Source organism: Liolophura sinensis, chromosome 10 (genome assembly GCF_032854445.1).
Source record: "Liolophura sinensis isolate JHLJ2023 chromosome 10, CUHK_Ljap_v2, whole genome shotgun sequence".
In the NCBI taxonomy this organism is placed as follows: Eukaryota; Metazoa; Mollusca; class Polyplacophora; order Chitonida; family Chitonidae; genus Liolophura; species Liolophura sinensis.
In genome coordinates, this window is record NC_088304.1 from 12,938,476 (window position 1) to 12,960,899 (window position 22,424).

At 38.7% G+C, this 22,424-nt stretch overlaps 1 protein-coding gene across 1 annotated transcript; it reads left to right on the forward strand.

Moving 5' to 3' along the window:
• Nucleotides 1–2,140: 2,140 nt before the first annotated feature.
• LOC135476902 (cytochrome P450 3A8-like) lies at nt 2,141–18,693 on the forward strand. The gene is made up of 15 exons (XM_064757046.1): nt 2,141–2,269; nt 3,265–3,358; nt 3,575–3,627; nt 5,135–5,231; nt 5,845–5,961; nt 7,564–7,652; nt 8,424–8,575; nt 9,134–9,258; nt 9,790–9,910; nt 12,690–12,700; nt 12,733–12,846; nt 13,443–13,531; nt 15,500–15,637; nt 16,463–16,625; nt 17,220–18,693. The coding sequence occupies exons 1-15, from the start codon at nt 2,193–2,195 to the stop codon at nt 17,298–17,300; spliced, it is 1,521 nt and encodes a 506-aa protein (XP_064613116.1). The 5' UTR covers nt 2,141–2,192; the 3' UTR covers nt 17,301–18,693.
• Nucleotides 18,694–22,424: the final 3,731 nt, after the last annotated feature.

The following is a 22,424-nucleotide window of genomic DNA, read 5'->3' on the forward strand; positions in this document are numbered from 1 at the left end:
AGGCGGGCCTATTAATATGTAAAGACCTAATGGTCATCGTGAGTGTGTGTATATGGATTACGGATGCATGAGCCGTTGGGTATAACGTACACATAACGTCGTCTTGTCTTACTTAAATATATATATGAGTCAATTCTCACATCCTTCAAACATTAATCGCTGATTTCTTCAGTCAGTGGATGAATGTATAACTAATTCGAATTTGTCCTTTTTTAAATCTGATAATCTAGTCGGTTAGTTCTTTTTATTCGTTCAATAATGTATCAGTTATTTTCTTTAATGATTCCGTGATTGAACCTCAGTTATTATGAAGAGAAATTGTGAAGTAACTCCTAATAATGCTGACCTTCAGGTCATTATGCATATATTATGTGTATGGGCTTAAGCCAGACCTATGCAAGATGTCTCATGTCTCGATAATGACTCTGAATTCAGTCCAAAAGTTCAATCAAAATGGCATCATATTGCTCGTCACAACCAATAAATTAGTCCAGGATGTCCCCAGTCACACAACAAACAACGGTAGACCATTTCCTCATTAATTCATTAATTACACACGATCACGCCCTTTATTGAAAGGGCGACGCATAGGACAACTTAGCCAGCGAATGATCCAGGAGGAGTGAACCGCTTGATCGTTCGATACGCCCAAAGCATGAATGCGTCCATGCGCGCATGTGTGCGTGTGTGTATGTATGTATGTACGTATGTATATATGTATGTATGCATGCATGCTTGGCGTTTTACGTCCTACATACGACGACGAGGAGTCATTAGGTGTGTCTACACTAGTTTATCTTAATTCTTATGGCCGGGCGAATCCATGCCGCCAAAGCGCTTCTGCCACTGAAGTATCATACCAAAGACACCACACATGACACTCCATCCATAGTACGGCGTTAAACACCAATCAAATAAATAAATAAATAAATCATGAAAAATATTAAAACCCGCCTGGCGGGTCTACTCATGTATTCAAAACCGTAGGCCGCCATTATAGCCAAAATGATGACGTCTCTGATGACGTCACTACATGACTCTTCTCACACAACCCCGAATGTTGTGTAGTCACGGTTCCATAACACAAAAAAGGGCTATGTCCGGTTTCTTTCAACTATAACGCTGGCTGTCATCGTTATAAATATCATAATACACCGATCACCTATATTAAATATATCAAATTTTGTCACGCACGCATGCGGCTAGCAGTGATAACGTTATCCTCCAGTCAATAATTTTTATCAGTTTGTTTTTATTCATTTAAAACTATCGACTTTTTTCATTGTGATTTTCTTACAACTCTTTTCAACAATGTTTTTAGCTCCATTTTCTGGAACTCTCAATTGAACGTTTTTCATCATTATCTCGGTAACTTCATGAAGTACGATGCATACTTGTAGCAATTCGATCACCACACGTGGAGCCTTCTCCATGACCAACAGACCAATCATGCAGAAACTGGTCTACCCTGTTACCTTCAATTGATCAAGTTAGCCACGTCCAGCATCATCTATCTTGATTCGTTGTTCACTCCTTGTTCAACTCCTTCAAACCCTGTTGACGGAGAACTTTCCCTCATTCATATGCATTCACGGTCCACAATCAGGTTCCAATTTGCAAAGGTCGACCGACTCACTGTTATACTAAGGTGGGTTTTATCAACGGTTTTGATGATGTTGAATAGCACTGTTATAAGTTTTTGTCGTTAAACTGCCAAAGGTCGAGACGGAGCTTTTGTGTCTTCTCACATCACATCTTTCTTCATCACCGTAATCCCAGTGAGCTTAACGTTAATAAAAATTTGTGTACAAATTTCACCAGTGGTGGCAGTGATGTAAGGCTAACAGAGAGTGGCGCATGCGCTGTGAGGAGTATGTAATCGCACGTACCGCGTATTCCGCGTATGCTAAAAATAACAGTTGCAGGGTAACCCTAGGTTCAATAAATAGGTCAATATTTCCAGCCATACACATTCTAACATGGACAGTGACTTAAAGTAAATTTCATTTTGTTATCTCTCCCGAAGGCCTACACCGCAAACCCAACTCGCCAGGTCATGTGACAGGCGCAACCTTCTGCAAACATCGACTTCGCTGTAGCTGGATGTAGGTCGTGTTGCACCATCGGGTGACAGCCTGAGACGGAGTACATATAACAGAATCAAGCAGTGCTACTGAGGAAATTCATCCGCCATGTTTCTGACAGATGTGATCAGCTTTCTCCCGGGCTGGCTTCTGTACCTGATTCTGTTTGGAATTGCCCTTTATTTGTAAGTATGCTTGCAGTCACAAGACATGGTAGTACGAAGTCAACACATCCACAACTCTGCCACGACTTTATAAACGTGGTGATCTAAGGGCGGGTAACTCTGCTGAATGAAGTCAATTTTTGGCGCACTGTACGAAACATGTCTAGAAATCAGATGTATATGTCTCATATACGGATGTGCCATGAAAACGGTCCGCAAAAACACAGTTATGTTTTGGGGGTTTTTTTCTTGTATGATTGCTACATATGAAAGCTGTAGTTAGCAGAGGCGTTACGTCGAGCGTTCTCCATGCAGCATTCAGTGGTAGACCTCTAGTATAACCTCTGACTTTAGTGACTGCCATGTACTGAAATAATGTGAATGTTAGCTTTCAGATAACGAGTCCCACCTAACTAGATGATATAAGATCTCCTAGTTTAGCAACAATAGGGCATCTTTTCCGATTAAAGTAATTTGGGCCTAAGTTATGTAGTATATTGTTCATTTCTACGATTTAATGTGGGCAAACTGGTAACGTATGACACATGCGCACAGTAAGGGAACAATAGTCAATCTGCCAGCTTGCTTCTGAATGGCCAATGCACGTGAAAAGGTATCCCGTTCTGCATGTTTAACGTAAACTGTGATTTTGTTTGGAGAATATCGTTGAATATCCACTCGAAGTCTTTACATACCCTTATTACTTTCTAGAATCTGATTGATAGTTCAGTCTTGTAAGCCTCTTACCTATTTACTAAAAGAGGTCAGCAAACATAATACATTTATCTGGGCATTTGTAAGGGTTTTCAAATACTTGTAAGGCTTTGATGGTCAAACTTTCTTTGGGACGTTTTATTTGCTGTAGTAAAACTATTTGTTGGTGCTTAAATATTGGTTATTCGATTGCTGCACGGTTTAGTTTCTAAAATATAAACAAAACACATCTTGGGCTCAGAAGACATTTATGTACTATTAATAATTTTACTGACCCTTGCATCGTCATAACTTTTTCTTAGGTACGGAATATGGCCATACTTCACAAACACGGTTACATTACCAGGACCGAAGCCAACAGCTTTTGTGGGCAATCTTGCCGACTTGGCCAAAAAGGTACGTTATCCTTGCGGAAATGACCTTGAAATGTATAGTATACTCCCTGTATTGTCATTATCAAAAGTATTAAAACAATTCATTATGTTACATATTATGAAATGTGAGTGCACTATGTACGATAACTCGCAGTAATATTTTTAACGGAATCGCTTGTTCTCTTGAAAAAATCTCTTAAATACTATAATAGTGATTATTGTTTTCTGTTGGCATAAGGGACCTGTGGAAACGGATGTGGAATACGTGAAGAAATACGGGCCTGTTCATCTGTAAGTTAAGCAGTGTGTTTAGTTTTAGAGTATACCAAGAGTTTTTGTCAAGAGTATTATATTTATTTATTTATTTTGATTGGTGTTTTACGCCCAACTCAAGAATATTTCACTTATACGACGGCGGAGAGCATTATGGTGAGAGGAAACCGGACAGACCCCCGAGCAACAAAAATATTATAGTCATAGTGATAAAAACATTATATCATCAAGGTCATTATTTTCGGGAATATGCCTACGATGTCTCTTAGAAGCTTGTAGACCAGGCGTAAATGACAGCGTTATGTGAAATCTGCTTCTTCACTGTAATGACATGGCGAAACCACCAGTCAAGATGTGCTTCTTCACTGTAATGACATGTCGAAAGCACCAGACAAGATGTGCTTCTTCACTGTAATGACATTCCGAAAGCACCAGACAAGGTGTGCTTCTTCACTGTAATGACATGTGGAAAGCACCGAAGAAGATGTGCTTCTTAACTGTAATGACATGCCGAAAGCACAGGACAAGATGCGCCATATATATGCATTTGTCAGTCTGAAAGCCTTAGGAATGACCTGCCTTAGGAATGGCCTACCTTAGGAATGACCTGCCTCAGGAATGACCTGCCTCAGGAATGACCTGCCTTAGGAATGACATGCCTTAGGAATGACCTGCCTTAGGAATGACCTGCCTCAGGAAACCTTCCCACTTATAACTTAGGAAACCAGCATGAGCTGGACTTGAACTCACAGCCACTGCATTGGTGAGAGGCCTCTGGGTCATTACGCTGCGCTAGCGCGCTAACCAAAGCCTTAGGAATGACCTGCCTTAGGGATGACCTGTCCTCTGGCTTACGGGATATACATGTATTGTTATATCGGTTTTATGTGAAATCCTTCCGAAAGTCACCTATGTCACGTGAAGTCAATAAGTCAATCAGTCAGTCACTGAGTTAGAATTCCATTAAAATAACTCTCCTTTGGTGTGCTTGAACTGTGAACCTATCAGATTCGGTTATTAAAACAGCTCTTCCCATCTAAATCGTTTGTGACTAAATTATGTCAAGAAGTTGATTTGTTGCTTGACGACATTTCCTGGAACGTCCATTATTCTTGTTGCCTGCATGGAACGCCCAATATTCTTGTTGCCTGCATGGAACGTCCATTATTCTCGTTTCCTGTATGGGACGTCCATTATTCTTGTTGCCTGCATGTGACATCCATTATTCTCGTTGTCTGCATGGAACGTCCATTATTCTCGTTGCCTACATGGAACGTCCATTATGATTGACGATTGTCACATGAATGTCTGTGACGATATATTGAAAGACTATTTTCAATTCACCTCAGTTATGACTCTATTCTATGCGTTCCTGTAAATGATTGTATAGTAGCAAATTACACGCCACCTAGAACATTGACTTAAGGGCTATACGACACCTTTGTAAAGCATCGCGCATACTCATCAAGTCAATTTTCTCTTCATCAGCATTTGTATTCTCTGTCCGATTTATACTCTTCTTTAGAACCTGGATGGGCCGAGCTCCTTTCATGCACATCGCCGATCCGGAAATGGTCAAACAAATTTGCATCAAAGATTTCTCAAATTTCGTCAACAGACCTGTGAGTTTTCCATTCTTTCTTGCGATCTAGGTTTACACATTTTTTTGTGTTACATATTTATTTCAGTGAAATATAACGTCTGTAAATCTGTGTACTATACTTTAGTTATTTTGAAAATTGGCATAATTTTAATCAGTTAAAAGAAGTGTAAGACAGCTCTTCTTTAAGCATAGTTTATAGTAGTGCGTCGTTACGACTCCGGGTAAAGTACGTTAGAAGACAATTAATGTGCTTGTAGGTTTGCACAAAAAATATAATTAAAGACTTACAGCATAGAAGGTAAAGCCTGATAGTTGATATATAGTCACACGTAACCGGTGAAATACGGCCTCTTGTAAACTTAGCCCAGTTAGGGTTTAATTCTGACTGTTCATGCAAAATGCTTAAACAGTAGCAAATTGCCGCAACCCTCCCCCACCCCGCCCCCCCCCCCCTCACTCTTCGCACTATGGCTTCCGTGGTACTCAGTAAAAAAAGGTGCGGTTATTAAACGTCTCTGGTCTAGAATTACTCAAAATGCTGTGTTGTCATTTGGAAAGGCAAATGAATGGGCTTGTCATAGTTTGGGTACTAATTACATCTGTCAATGGTATTTTTCCACAATTGTTCACAGAATGCCGTCCCTCTCTCAAAAGACCAGAAGCTTTTTATCTCCATCATCGAGGATGACCACTGGAAGTTTGTCCGCAGCGTCCTGTCGCCGGCTTTTAGCTCCGGCAAAATGAAAGGGGTAAGTGCACTGAAGAAACAGATGTTTAACATTTAAACGCATGATAAACATCTCTGTGCAACAGATACACGTAATAAACGTGCTTAATGATTAATTGTAATATACTTAAAAATGTTTATTCAATAACAGATAATAATACCGCTCTATAATGTTGGTCATGTACATTGAAAACTTTAAATCACTCCGTTTAAGCAATAAAACCATCCAATTTACGACATAAATGATTGCATTGACACAATAAATGTAAGTATTTATAAAACACTGCATGTATTTAGAAAATAAATCCATGTATTTATGAAAAAACGCGTGTATTAGAAAAATAAACACATCTTGAACATGTTAAATGTTAGCAGTTATTACAGTGTTCTCCAACAAGGTAAAGGTGTTGGAGTATCAGAACACAGTTTCTGATTTACTCTTACTTTTCCCCCGAAAGTGTACTGGACGTAATTGCGTTAAAGTCAGGTCTTAACAGTGTAAAGTTTTGTGTACAATATTTATCTGTTAGAAGTAAACGAACTGAAACATATGCCTCACAGCGCATGGGTCGCTCTCTAACTTTGCTATACATTTCTGCCACCAATGGGAAATTTTGTACAGGAATCTTGAACGCCGAGGTAACTGCGGTCACGGTGATGAGGCAGCAACGGATGTCAGAAAACATAAAAAAAATCTGTCTCAACCTTTGATTCTAAAAGTATTTTGTACGTACACATTGTCTTCCTCTAAATATGTACAGAGTGATCCTAACCAAACCCTGAAACAAATTTATTTATAAATACTGATTAAATAGTTCCGCGCATGGACACAAGTGCTGAGACTAAGCCAAAGAAACCTACGTGCGTCTCACAGGCTCCAAAGGTCTAGCTGGTCAAGTGGTAGCAGTGATGTAAAGCGAACGTAGAGATCGGCACATACGCTGTAAGGAGTATGACACGGACACACTAAAGCCTTAGATGACTGTGATGCATACTGGGTTCGGTTTACGTTTTAAACGTGAGACTTGACATAATACTGTTATTAGGTAATAATCCGAGGCAGATTCCCTGAAAACATTTCTGACAATAAGACAAATATTTCAAAACATTATCACAACTCTTTTTTTGTATTGACAGTTGACATTTTTATACTTTAAAACATTTCGAAGCCTTTAAAAATGGTACTTGGTGCTGTCTCTCTTAGCGCTTAGCACTGAGAGTTTAGACCCAAGGGAACATGATTGGTTGGCTAATGTGGCTGAGTGGGATGTCATGTCTGGTGTCTTTGAAATGATACTTCAGTGGCAGCAGCACTGCCGGCATGGACTCACCCAGCGACAAGATGACACAGTATATGTGCACAACCCTAAGGAGTCCTCGTCGTTTTATGACTGAAAAGTTTTTAAGTACGACATTAAATCCCAAGCATATATACATGTATACTTTAACACTTTTAGATAGTATTTATGATATGATTACAATTTTAATTTCATTTTTAAAATCTTAACTCACGTCAGAAATGGCCAGATCCTTGATATCCCGTTAGTCTGAAAAACGAAAGTAAATCATTTCAAAGTAGACAGTGGTGTCCCCAAAAATAATATTTATGATTTTGTATAATCAGATGGTGCCCTTGATCCAGAACTGCATAAACCGTCTGCATGACGTCCTGTCCGCCAAGGCGAAGTCAGGCGAGAGCTTCAACATTCAACCGTAAGTGGTATTCCACGGGAACTCCTATGCTTTGCCGTGCTAGCCCATGCGCCTGATGGATGTTCCACGAAGATAACTAGCTGATTGGTTGTTTGGGTGATTCATTGACTGATTGATTGGCGTTAAACACCCATTTTCAAAAAGTTTTAGTCATGTTGTGACGGCAGTGAGGTTTATGGGTGAAGGAAACCGAAAGGGTCACAGTAACGTTCGCCCAGTACCATATAAACCCTTTAAAGCTGTTGCCAAAACAGCGAGAGGTAGATTTGAACACACGACCTCATTCCCCCTTTTCGCTGAATGGTTCCCTTGCGACCTTTAGTTAGAAGGTTTTTGTTGTACCTGACAAGACTTTGTGGTTACCTTCACGTATAATCCTAACAGCCATCATGAAAGAAAAATATTGTTAAGCACTACGTGAAAGATCAATCATACAAATAGCACTATCATTCCATCCTCCCCTCCCTCGTGATGGTTTTCCCGCAACAAAATACTAGAAAAGCTATTTCTGTTCGACTGTGGAAAATATACGTAGATATCAAATGTAAAGATTGAAAGACTGAATTGAAAGTGGTATAGCGAAAAGCGAGTATGTTGCCAGCGTTAGAATTTGCGGGATAACAACGCCTCCCAAGCTACAATCCGAGGGGGAACTGCTTGAAGCCCGTGTACAAAGCGAGATGTTTCCCTTCATTCACAACTGATGTTGTATTTTTTTCTTTTTTTTTTTTTTTTTGTTTTTCGTTGAATTGATATTTTGTTACTGTCAAGGATTTTGGAAGCCCTATCCCTTGAAGTGATCAGTGCCACAGCATTCGCCATTGACGTGGACGCCCAGAACAAGAGAGACGAACTTTTCCTCACAAAGGCAAAGAAAATATTTGATCGCAATGTGTTTGCGGTGGCACCATTGTTTATTGGGAGTAAGTACACAGAAGATTAAATGTGCCTTCCTATCTGATCACCAGTATCATTCACCAAACTTTTTATGGCAGCCAGGGGTAAAAAAAATCAGATTATACATTTTGCCAAAATAAAAACTGCTGTAAATATACATGTGATATTATATTCGATGTAACAATCATGATTTTAAATCGCAAATCGTGTATTAACGCGTTAATTAAGCATATATAACGTAAATCGTCAATTTGGCTTTATAAGATCAGTTAAAGTCCAACTCTCCGGTCGTAAGTGGGGAGGTCTGCCAGTAACCTACTGATGATCGTGGGTTCCTCCGTCTTTGCTCGGTTTCCCCCAACCATAATGCTGAACGCCGTCCTTTAAGGGAAATATTTTTGAGTGCTGCATAAAACACCAAAGTAAATAAATCAATAATAAATGAAAGATGCTACCATAGTTAACTGTCGTCATGTATTGCTGAAACATAGATGTCAGGGAAGACAAATATATATACATAATAGAGGATAAGTTTCTCATTTCATAAAAAAAAAATTCACGCATTGGTCATTTTCTCCTTTCAGTGCTTTTTCCGTTCACGATACCTTTCTTTGAGGCTATCGACTGGACCATCTCTGTCAAGGACTCCTCTAAATATTTGCAGGAAGTTTTGGCAAACTCCATCAAGGAGAAAAAGGCAAATGCGTCGGTTGGTATTAAGCTAGTCCTGTTATTTTATCACGATCAGGCATGCTCAGCTGGAGATATTAATATATGTTGTACGTTGAATGTGATGACAGCACAGCATTTTGAGTAATTCTAGAACAGTGACAGCACTGCATTTTTTAAAACTAATTCTGCTTAAGCCATGGTGCTAGCGGGGGAGGGGGTGTAACTTGCTGTTATTAAGGAGTTACGTGAACACTTAAAATGAAACCCTTTCTGAAGTAAATTGACAGGTGACCGTATTACGTGTAATTATTTGCCAATTATCACACTGTTGTCGCCCCAGTGCGGTGGGTCTGTTATTATACAGTTCATGCTGTAAGGGAAAACTCACCAAATTCATTACTGAATACTTTTACTAACATACCTTGACGTTTCAAACTCACTGGATTGTCTTGTGTCTTGCTAGGAGACGCTTTCGACGAAATGTAGTTCTTGTGTTGACAGTTTGGGACAACTTCTAAACCAGCATGGTACACGATTTGGATACCGATTTCGTATATGTTTTTCGTAGGGTCGCAAGGACTTGCTTCAGATCATGATAGACAATAGCGTGGACAACCTCAAAAGAGGCACAGGAAGAAGGCGACGTAAACATGGACGCGCTGAAATAGAAGACCTGAAAAGAAGTAAAAGTGAGTATAGAATGACCATCCTTTTAGAAATCAGACAGCAAAGTGTGGATGGTCACAGGTTTCCTTCCGTTACTGCCTGGTTTCCTCCCACCATTATGCTTGCGGCCGTCGTATAAGTGAAATATTCTTGAGTACGGCGTAAAAAGCACTAATCAGTCAAATCAAAAGAAATCAAGAATATCTGTATTCGATCCATAAGAAAGGCTGTCGAGAATAGATCGAGCTTCCCCAGTTAAACTATGAAATCTCTTTATTTTAAAATGAATTAAAGAACCACCTCATGAATGACATGGATAACAGAGACTTTTAACAACCAAGTAAACCGTATTTTATATCACCAGCCACCCTTGTTTCTTGTCCTAACTACATATTTTTCGCATAATATTCCCGTGTCCGTGATATAACAATAATGATGTACGATTTCAATATTGCACTGGTTTATAAACAGTCCGAAATTTTGATTGATCACCTGAAGTTTTATTGACAAGCTTATTCAATGAAGAAGTACATCTGCCCTGCCGGACTACTTTTATGGCGATTGTCTATTGCCGTGAAAAAGCCATGCTAGAGTTCACTTACCACACCGTGACTATGGTTTCTTGTCTTAGGCATAGACAAATATTAGGAAAGGCTGTTTAAAGGAAGCAAAGCGCTCAACAATGTCAACATCCCTCAATATCACATTACTATGACGCGAAATTTACACTTCTTAAAGGTTAGTAAGACCAGCAAATAAATTTTGATGTGAATTTTAAATTTGAATATTTCGTTCAGCATGATTTTCGAAATCGCTGCTCCTCGCGCCCTGCACGTCATCGCGTGGCGTCAGTTGTCATAGAGATATGACCTTGATTTAGGTCACAATTTTGGAGCCAACTGTTTCGATTAATTAGCAGTCATGAACGCTGATATTTTCGAAAAAATGAAGTTCATCATCTTATCGCACACTGATGGACTGTGTTATATTTTCCGTTCACAGAAATCACTGATTTCCTCAATGTTTTTAAAAACTATATTAAGTGAAATGTGTCAGTCGGTCCTAAACGTTTGACATATATCGAAATCAGTACGCATCTCATTTACATACTCGTGAAAACAAACAAACGTTGCCTCTTTCAACCACCTAAACCGTTCAAAAGAAATTATGAGATAGGTATGATATGCAATTCGTGACCCATTATTTCAAATGTATTTAACTCGTGATGTAATTTTCAATGAAAATATTGATATAATTGGTCACTCACTGCATATCCTCTCTGTATACACCTGTCTAGTTACGTTTTTAGATATATACAGCCATGAATGTACATATTTACACTCAAAAGGATAAAAGAAGCCCACCCGGTTTTTATCCCACCCCACAGACACTCATCTATCACTCTACAACTGCCTATTGTTATCTTCATTATTATTATACCTCATAGGGTAATTTTCGGTTTCCATTCGTCGAGAGAAACAGGATGTACAACTATCACGCGCGCCAAGAAATGCAACGTCACGGTCACAAAGTGTTATCCCACGTTCACGTAATATCCAGCGATGTTGTGCGTTTATTCCACAACAGTTAGCTCTCTTTGAGAGCTCTCTGGCGTCTGCTTGCTCGTAAAGTAATTAGCCCAATGATGGTTATAGCTCCCTTATTGACGTACATATTCGGCGAATTAAAGTACAACTCTTAAAAGGTACTGTCTTTTCGGTATAATAAAACAAATGGTGCGTACGGTGTCAGCTCTCGAAAAAAGTTACATTCAACTCGGGCCTATCCCTCGTTGAATATCACTTCTGTCGAGCTGACAATTCCTGATGTACCACCCCACAGCAGGCACTATTTGTATAATGTGTTTTAATTGTGATTGTGTATTCTGATTGATTATGGCTGGTGAATATACTATATGACAAACAACCCGTTTGTGGTGACCATGAATGTAACAGAACATAGGCCTGTGTTGTTAAATGACTTTCACAAGACTACGGGCAATGGACCACTATGTATGGTTTGCAATGCATCTTGTCGCCAATGTCTACACGTTCACAAGGGCATAAGATCTCGCTGAACGTGAACGATGAGAAGACGTTAATACTATCTGAGGCATCAGACAAAACTGTACCCAAAACTGTTTTCATCTCTATATTTAGAATTTTTGCAGCACCGTATGAAGCATGTAAAATAGGGTTACATACGGTGGTCTTTATGGACCATGTCGAGGTGATGTGACGTCATATTACTTCATGTCTTTCCATTATTTTGTCCACTAAAGATGGCTGAATTTTCAAATCACCTCGGATAATCCTGATAGTCCTAAGGAGGATCATCCTAATCGGTTTTAATTTATTTTAATGGATTTCCACGCGCTCAAAATAATGTGTAAAAAATGTGCTCTGAAAGGTTCATTTTAAAAATATTTACTGTTCTTTAAAAGTACCATTTCTGGGTAATACAAAATTATGTAAAACAATAAACTGAAGTTTTTCCTGGACACATTTTTTTCATTACTTTTCATTTCAGATGCATTTTTTTTAACTTTATGGACACTTTGACGCATCTTTTTTGCAAAGTTCCTTGTTTGTTTGTTCGCTCAATGAAATCAGTGAAATTACAAAGTTCTTCTCAAATGTGGACAAACAGCGATATAAATGGCGGTTGGTCGGTGAAATTTTTGACATCCTATCTTATGACATGAACCGTTCAGTTAATCAGTGGCCATGAGTGCGACATAGTGTACTCTTTTAGAGAGATACCGCAGCTATTTCAATTGTCTTTGTTTTCTATACTTCTCAGAGCTGACAGATGATGAGATCATGGCGCAGGCCGTCATCTTCTACTGGCTGGGTACAAGACCACTTCCTCTCTCATGTCCTTCCTGTCTTACAACCTAGCTGTGTACAGTGAATGTCAGGAGAAACTCATTCAGGAGATCGACGATACTTTGAAAGGGGTAAGTGTTTGCGATTTGATGCATTTATTTACTCAGTATATAAAAATCTTTTTATAATAATATAAAAGACTACAGTGTAGAGAGTAGTTCAGAACGATGACGACAATGTGATAGTTGGCAAACGGTCAGACGTATTACCGGTGAAATGTGATAATCAACATTCTTCTCAACACTATTGACAGTGGTCTCCTTTAAAACGATGGAATGAAGAATGATTTAATGAATGATTGATGATTTAATGAATGAATGATTAGGGTTTAACGCCATTTGGGCAATATTTCAGTCATAGCTTGACAAAGGTTATGAGTGTAATAAGAACGATTTATTGCCTTTCATAGTGTGAGTATAATAAATTCCGAACTAAACGAATTAAGACACCTTCAAAAACAGCTAATGCAGAACTCAATTTTCTTAAACCATATGAAATATAGTTCTTACACAATATCCTAACATATTTAAAACATTTATTTTCGATATGTATTCGCACACGGGAAGGTCTCTCGGCAACCTGCGGATGATGGTCATGGGTTTCCCCTGGGCTCATATTTGTATTGATAAATGTCCGATTCGAATGATTTAATATCTTTTGATTGCAGGAAACTCCAACCTATGCTACTGTAATGAATATGCCCTACTTGGATATGTGTGTGCAGGAAACCCAGCGATTGTATCCCGCCATAACCGGGTAAACCTACAACCAGTGATAATTAGATTATTTGAAAATTTAACCTGCTAGTGTTTTAGACATTGTGCTAGATATCTTAACTAGAAGACAGCTAAGTATGCATAACTCTCGTCTATGCAAATTTACAAATTACACCGATATATGTCCTATCTGGCAATGATAAGGAATCGTGTTTCAAAGATCTGGATTTTCATCTCAGCCTCTAACATTTAATGAACTCGTGGCTGCCAAGACATGCCATACATTTATCCAAATCCGTCCCTTACTATTTGCGTAAAGTTGTTGACAGTCAGATAGAAAGACAGACACATGCCTGCAGCAAAAACTTCTGTGGGGAGGTAATGATCTTTTTACAAGAAAACGCACTAGCTTTATACATTGCTTAATGAATAACACTGTTGACAACAGTCAGCATGGCATACACTTTATCTTTATTTTATACCTTAGGCTGGCATGGCTTAGATTATACCTTTGGTATGGCATGGGCCTCATGGTATACCTTAGGTTTGGCATAGCCTTAGGTTTGGCATGGCCTTAGGTTATACCTTTGGTATGTCATGGCCTTAGGCTCTACCTTGGGTATGGCATGACCTCATGGTATACCTCAGGTCTGGCATAACTGAAGATTTAAAATGGTTTGATGTGGAAGTCTAACATGTGTACACTGATTCTTGAGTGTAGATCATTGTACCAACCACAATTTGAGTTCTTTCTTGTTCGGAGATTGGCATTTTAAGCACTTGATATTCAGGACTTCAGTCTTAAGTACTTGATAAGGTACGAGCCCTGGGCCCATATTTATTAAACGTCTTGAAACTTAAATCAAAAATTCAATCATAGCTGCAGTTAAAATGTTTTGCTGTAGAAAGTTTTAAAGCTGGTACACCGATTGTTTACTGCTGACCAACGTGCCAATCACAATTTGACTTATTACCTGTTCTGAGTTGTATTTTTAAGCACTTACAATTTAGGATTTAAGTCTTAAGTTGCTTAATAAATACAAGCTCATTTATTATGGAATTGTCATACAAAGGGCTTCAGTACTTCCGAGTAGGAAGGGCTTAATATCACAGTTCACATCATATACCGATCATACAGCCAAGATGGTGTACTATCTGCGTGTGATGGGCGTAGGATCCGCGTGTGATGGGCGTAAGATCCGACCATCAACCGCGTAGGATTTTACGACATACACATGAGACTTTGATCGACACCAAACTTGTTATAGAGCAGACGATGTTGTTCCGGCGTGATTACACGCACATAATCATAATAATACGCTGATCGAGTTTTGAGTGTTTTGTTTATAATCATAACAGAAATTATATATGGTGATTTAGGCAGCGCGAATGGCTAATTTGTAATTGTAGTACAGCTTTTGGCGAGAACTTACGTTGCTTCGGTTGCCCTTGAATGCGGTTGCGATTTTACATTTCTGCTGAAACTAATAACTTCGTCGAGAAATGGGAAGGCGGAACTCCAAAGTCATAAATTGGGCTAGCTCACCTTTTTACTGGCTTGAATGAGTGAAAGTTAGGCAAATGATAAACCATTCACTAATACTTCTCACGTCACCACACCTGCCTTACCAGGTAAGCTAACTGGAGATACATCGTGTCATGTTTACAGCTAACGTGTGGGCAAAAGCTGAAGTGCCATAAAACAGTCTAAACGTAACTACATGTACCGGTAGATCAAGACCCGCGTAAATTGCGACAAGGATAGTGCCAGTGTTCGAAAATGGGCCGCCCATCATGGCCGTTTGATCCACGTGGGATCGTCCCATATCCGATCAAGATGCGCGTAGGAGCGGCAGATGATACGGGTTGAGTATATCGTTAGGATCGAGCAGTACTGTATTATAACTATACGTGTAGCTGTACAGTTAGACTACTGTTTAAGGTGTCCCAAGTGAGAGAAAACATTTGGACTGGAGAGACTGTACGATTTACCGTTGTTGTGTTTCAGGCTTCACCGAGTGGCCAAATCTTCCACAATCATTAACGGTCATTACATCCCTAAAGGCATGACAGTGAAGCTGCTCGGGTACATCTTACAGCGAGACCCCCAGTACTGGCCCGACCCAGAGACATTTAATCCTGAGCGGTGCGTGCAATGAAACTCACTTTGCCTACTTGGTGGCTTATTTCTCATTCACAATGCCTGGTTAAACTGTACTCAAAAATATAAGCGCACAAAGCAATTTTATATTGTTTTCTCTCAGTATTAAACAACGCGTTAACTCAACAATTAGGGTAAGTATTCATTATCAGTTGTGGCTTTATATCCACCAGATTTTCACATTTTAGGGCAATAACCCATGAGGTATGACAGTATGAAAACAGTGGGTAGTCACAGTTCACGCCCTTCGTGATGCTAACGGTGGACGCACTTGGTATACTGAGTGTGGACTGTGATTACCGACCACTCTGTTTTCACGCTGCCGAAGCTCCTCGATTATTGCTCTAAAATGTGAAAATCTGGTGGATATTGAAGCCACTGTTGACAATGAATACTTACCTTAATTGTTCAATAAACACGTTATTTAATACTGAGAGAAAACGATATAACATTGCTTCGCGTGTTTATATTTTTGCTGAGTATTGTTTGCATTTGAGACCACCAGTAATTTGGCACTGATACAATATTCCACATAACGCCAGATATATTGTATGTGAATGATATGATTCGTATAAAAGAATACAACATTGAATGAATACAACAAATCAAAGGCCGTGACAATAGTTGGCGAATGGTCACAGGAAACCGGTTAAACGTGGCTTATTGTCAATTTACCTCATTTGGATTTTTTTAACTGTTCATGTTAATGCTTCAATTCCAGTATAGTACATGTATCTATGTTTGTGTGTCCGACAAGAAAAGGGGCACGTTGCGCTCACGTTGTGTTCACGTTGTGATCGTAATCCACAGATTTACGCCAGAAGAGAAGGCCAAGAGGAACCCTTACGTGTACTTCCCGTTTGGCCTGGGGCCCAGGAACTGTGTTGGCATGAGGCTGGCTCTGCTAGAGACCAAACTCTCTATCGTCTCAATTCTACAAAAATTCCGTCTGGTCCGTTGTCCAGAAACACAGGTTAGGCGCAACAGCAAGTGTGACGAAGTGTTTTATTTATTTATTTATTTATTTATTCATTTATTTATTTGATCGGTGTTTACATCGTAATCAAGAATATTTCACTTATTCGACAGCGGCCAGCATTATGGTTATAGGAAACTAGGTAGAGCCTGGGGGAAACCCACAACCATCCGTAACTTCCTAGCAAAACTTTTCACCCTGGAGGTGACAATAGTGTGATAGTTGGTAAACGGTCAACCGTTATAGGAGCCTTGTCGTTTTACATCGGTTAGTGTTTTACTCTAACTGTTCATGTAAATGCAATCCTAGCATCATGGTTTAAGCAGAATTAGATAAAAGAAAATGCAGTAATGTTACTGGCCAAGAATTACTAAAATGCTTCGTTGTCATCACACGAAGTCATAAAAAGTTCTTTGAAGGATAGCAACCTAAGCTAAGATCCTATGTATTTTTAACAATTTGTGGATATATATGTGAAAACTTTTGTTTTGGCCACCTGGTTTTTCAAGGCTTTGTTTATGAAGCCTACATGTAAATGCACATTAATGTCTTAATGTCTGTATTAATGTTTGAACCCTTCTAACGTTTCAGGTCCCCATCAAATTCAGAGCCGTGGATCACTTAGAGGCTGAAAACGGAATCTGGGTCAAGGTGGAAACACGTGACCATTAACATCCGGGCATCCAGCGTTCGTCGCTGAAGGAAACCATAATAACCGAATGTGTATATATTTTTTTTAAAAAGGTCAAATGAGTAACAAACCATGTTCACTAAGACATTGAAGAATCATAACATGAATCATATAAGATGAATCATTTACCTATCAAGGTTGTGGTAGACATGTATGTTATCCAGTTCATATATTCACCCGAACGAATTTCCTGTAACCTCAGTTTTCACCTGTACGTGTACCAGTAGCCTAGACTTAATATACGATTATAGATCCTTGGTGACAGCAATACAGACTTTCGTGAACCCGTGACAAATAAATGTTGACCAAGAACAAAGACTGTGTTGAAGGAAAGTTATGGATCGAAAGACGCAGAATGTATGATGTCATTTTGTGACGTATTTGAAGATTTAACCACGCGAAGATTTCACATTCGTCAGTCGTGTCTCTGACTTGGCGCTTAGTGGATATAGTGTCATATTTGGTGTCTTCTGATTTTACCTGCATGTCAATATATTATTTTAGATTCGTTTGTGTGTTGTCAGATTAATTGTTTGATTAATCTAACTGGTAATCTCACTCGATAATATTTCACTTATACGACTGCGGCCGGCATTATGGTAGGAAGAAACTGTGCAGAGTATGGAGCAACGTTGCTACATTAAATGTAATGTTTCGCTCGGGCTCAAAAGATATGGTCAATCAGCATATTCTACCTACACACGCCGGCTCCAAAATGTGTAAAAACACACCATTTTCCGTTGGTACGCTGCTGTGCTTTGGGTCCACCTCTTCTCTTTACGATTTCAGAGAATAACAAAAAGAGTACATCATTTGGGCCTATATACTAGTATGTGTTTTAGACCGACGATGGTGATAGTTCGCTGTTTGAAGTATAATTTACACCTTTTTTTGGTTGTACTCTTTAGAGTTGTACTTAAAACTGTTACTAAGATGCAAGGACAATCAAATCCGTTCTAGGGACATCATCAGACATGAATACATACATGCAGTGTTTATGCTAAGGGAAGTCGTTTTGAACAATTTGTATTGCTGTGTTTGTGACATTTATACTAATAGCTCGTCACTGTATACCAGGCACAGTTTGTGATCATTACATATCAAACCGCTTTCATTTAGTGATTAAGTGAAATATTATAAGTGATTTTTATGTCATCGTCGCATCGTTATCATGCGGACTTAATTTAATTTTAATTTCGAGTACTTTATTCTCTCCAATATTTCAGAAACAAGATATTCGTTATGATTTCGTGCGTATTTATTATGCATGCCATAGCGCTGCTGGCGTTCTGAGTTTGTTATAAGGCCAAAAAAGTGATATGTGTCCATTTATTTTGGAATATGTAGACCTATCTCACTGGTTCTATTTAGATTGCAGATTGTCATTCCGTGCGTAGCACAATGATATTTCTATAGCTTATCCGTGTATCAGTAATTATGTTTAGCCTTGTTGGTCACTGATATGTTGTTTTATATTTTCGTATCTATCTTTTGTATCGTGAATATTGATTTATCAAGCGTTTATAAAGCACTCATTTAGTATGTTTTTGTTCCATCAGTGTTTTCCGTATACATCGGCCATGGCAGAGGCTGGGGAAAAATCAACCACATCTCCACGGGTACCTGACAAACCTCTTCAAGAGATTGGAAGTTCTGAACCGATAGCTGGATTTGAACGCGCTGCTTTCTACATCCAGAGCTATTATTGTTCATATTGAAAATTAAATACTATATGGATGTATAGGCATGCTTAATATTTATATATTTGATTGGTGTTTTAAGCGTATTCAAGAGTATTTCAGTTATAACACGGCGGCCAGAATTATGGTGGGAGGAAACCGGGCAGAGCCCGGGGGGAAGTTAGCTAATCCACTGCCTAAATGTTAATGAAAACCAATGTGCTCATGTAACATTCAGAGCACGTGTAAAGGGGTTAATGTTTGTAGCTGTTTTATGAACTAAACGGTATTTTTTTTATTTGTCATGTGAAAAGTTGTATTTTCTGAGAAACAGCTACACACACTTCTTTAGATAACAATTATTCCACAATATCGCCGACAATGCCAAACAATTCATCTATTTCATTGATGTTTACGCTGTACTCGACAGGATTTCAATGACATGTATTCCACAATGCGCTTCGCTTTGGCTCAGAGAGTTGAATCGCTAGCTCGCTGTGACTGACAGACCCTTGACAAATACGGTCACGTGTGCGAGTAGAGCTCGCGTTGGTTCGGCCGTGGCTTTAAGTCAGCAGGTTTGTCACCTGGGTCAATCCGATTTCCAAGCTTCACCCACAGGCCTGACCACGACCATCCACACGTTACTGATAAACCTCCCATGCACGTGAATACGGCGTTTAACACCAATCAAATAAATAAATAAAGAAAATATTTGAAGACAATCACTTTTGAGGGTGGAAGAAACCACGAAAAATAATGTAAATGGCAAATTACTTAGCATGGAAACTATATCTGAAATCGAAGGAAAACCTCATTTGTTTAGGGCTGTGGGAAGCATTTAGCCCATCAGCCAGTGAGGTAGATTCCACAATAACAATATTTATTGTTTTGTTTGTTTGTTTGATTTTTGTTTTGTTTATTTTTTTTTTTTTTTTTTTTTTTTTTTGGTTTTTTTTTTTTGGTTTTTTTTTTTTTGTGTTTTACGCCGTATACTCAAAAGTGTTTCAGTTATACGACTGCTGCCAGCATTATGTTGGAAAGAAACCGGACCGATCCCGGGAGAAATCCAGGACCATCCATAGGTTTCTGAAAAACCTTTCAACGTACGACCAGAGACAATAATAATGATCTCTGTCTTAAATTTATACAGGTAAAACACAAAAAGCATTCTTATTAAGTAAACTGTAAAGGATTTTGATCTTGAACGGAAGTTCTTTAGCTTAAATAAATCGTTATGATTGCGTTAAACATACTTTAGTTATTTTGTGTACGTGTATGTAGTTTGTTGCGAATATAATGCGATAAATAAACCGCACAAACCTAAGCCGTGTAAAATTAGGTCAAAACGCCGGTTCTGTTCAGAGATTGGAACGTCGTCACGTCAAACTGGTTCTGGTTCATTTATCTGACTGTCAACAACGTCAAGAAACTTTTACACTTTAAACGTGAATCACTGTGACCATCAATAACGTCACGAAAAGACAAGAGATGTACATTTTCCGTACAACTGTCCCATTGGACAATTATTATGATTAATATAATAATATTTAATGAATTATTGCCACAAAGAAATCTTCGACAATATTATACGATAACACGAGAATATAAAAGACTCACAGGATAGAGAGTAAAACCACGGCAGCAACGACATAGTAGCCAAACGGTGGTACATGTCCGGTTAAAGATGGCCTCTTTTTAATTCGCCTCAGTTTGGGTTTATTCTAACTGTTCGTGTAAATGCTGAAATAGTAACAAATTTCACGCCCCTAGTACCATCGTTTAAGCCGAATTAGGTTAAGAATATATTGATGTTAGATGCCATATATAAGACTTCACTGGTGATTTTTGACAACATTTTTTTACGAAATTTGAAAACGTTTTAAGTGGCATTTGAACCCGAGAAAACGTTTCAGCCAATACCCAGAAACAAGCGAGACAGTGGCCTTGTTACATCTGAAACAAGATTTAGTCACGTGACTCGATTCGAAGCGGGATACCATGTTCTGCATGAATGAATATCACCCTCTTCAATGCCAAGGGCACCCGCATTACAAACATAACATGAAACAGAAGACAAATAGTTGGGAGATTTTGGGGGCGTCCGATAAAGCAGATAAACATACATATATAAACCTAAACGCTATAACCAAATCTGTCCAATTGTCGGTACATTTGCTGAAGATTATACGCCAACACAAGACGCAAACTGTGACAAAATCTGTCCAGTTGACCAGGTATATTCACTAAAGAACATAAACCGACAATTCAAAGACGCAAACACTAACCAAATATGTTCAAATGTTGGTACGTTTGCTTGAGATTATATGCCGACGAAATACGCAAACACTAACCAAGTAAGTTTAAGTGTTGATTCATTTGCTGAAGACTATAAACCATCAAAGATACAAACACTAACTAAATCTGTCCCTTTGTATATTTGCTGAAGCACATCTGTAAACTAAAACACATCAAGTAAGCATGGCTTAATTTGTGTAAAGTGTTTATATTAATCGTAGAAAGGTGATAAACGTGTAAACGTGGTTATTTTAGTAATAGCAAGCATTTGACATTTGCTATGTAAACATGTCGTATGTTTACCACAGTAAACATGTTTACCAATTTGTAGGATTCTTACACTTAATATAAACACAGTCATGTTTACAAGAATACATTTGATTAATGAAAAATCCACATGTGTGGACAGATCTGACATCTTTATTATAATGAACACATCTTAGTTGAAAAAAACAACACCAGGACGCGCTCCGAAACCTTTAAATGTCTTTAAATGCGAAATACTTCTTTTTTTACTGGATGATACAAACACTAACCAATGGTTTGACACATTCATGACGTAATCTCGGGTCCATATATACATTTTAAACGGGTGACACAAAAACTGTACCGTACGTGGGAAGGTCTGCCAGCAACCTACGGATAGTCGTGGGTTTCCTCCGGGCTCAGCCCGTTTTCCTCCCACCATAATGCTGGCCGCCGTCGTATAAGTGAAATATTCTTGAGTACGGCGTAAAACACCAATCAAACAAATAAATAAATACACAAAAAGTGTAAAAATGGAGTCGTGCACAACACATGTCCCTTATAGGTTTGAATCGTCAGAATATTTATATTGGGTCTATCAAAGTCAACACCAGAACAGAAACGAATACCATCGTTGTATTGAAAATGGACAAAACAGCCCAAACCTGGAATGCAATGAATGGGTTTGAAAAACAAAGTAAGCTCAAGTTGGAATATGAAAAGTAAAATTTGTAAAAAAAAAAATGCCATAATTTTGTGGGAAGTGAACGAAATGCCCCCAGCCTGATACTCGAGGTGTAACTTGTCATGAATTCAGCACGATGCACTGTTATGAAAAAAAGTGTGGAATAAAAACTTTTTTCCTGAATGGCGGACTGACAG

Coding starts and splice junctions, on each gene's coding strand:
- LOC135476902 (XM_064757046.1), top strand. CDS start 2,193: ATGTTTCTGACAGATGTGATCAGCTTTCTCCCGGGCTGGCTTCTGTAC. Junction 5,232..5,844: donor CAAATTTCGTCAACAGACCT/GTGAGTTTTCCA, acceptor AATTGTTCACAG/AATGCCGTCCCTCTCTCAAA. Junction 9,259..9,789: donor AGAAAAAGGCAAATGCGTCG/GTTGGTATTAAG, acceptor TGTTTTTCGTAG/GGTCGCAAGGACTTGCTTCA.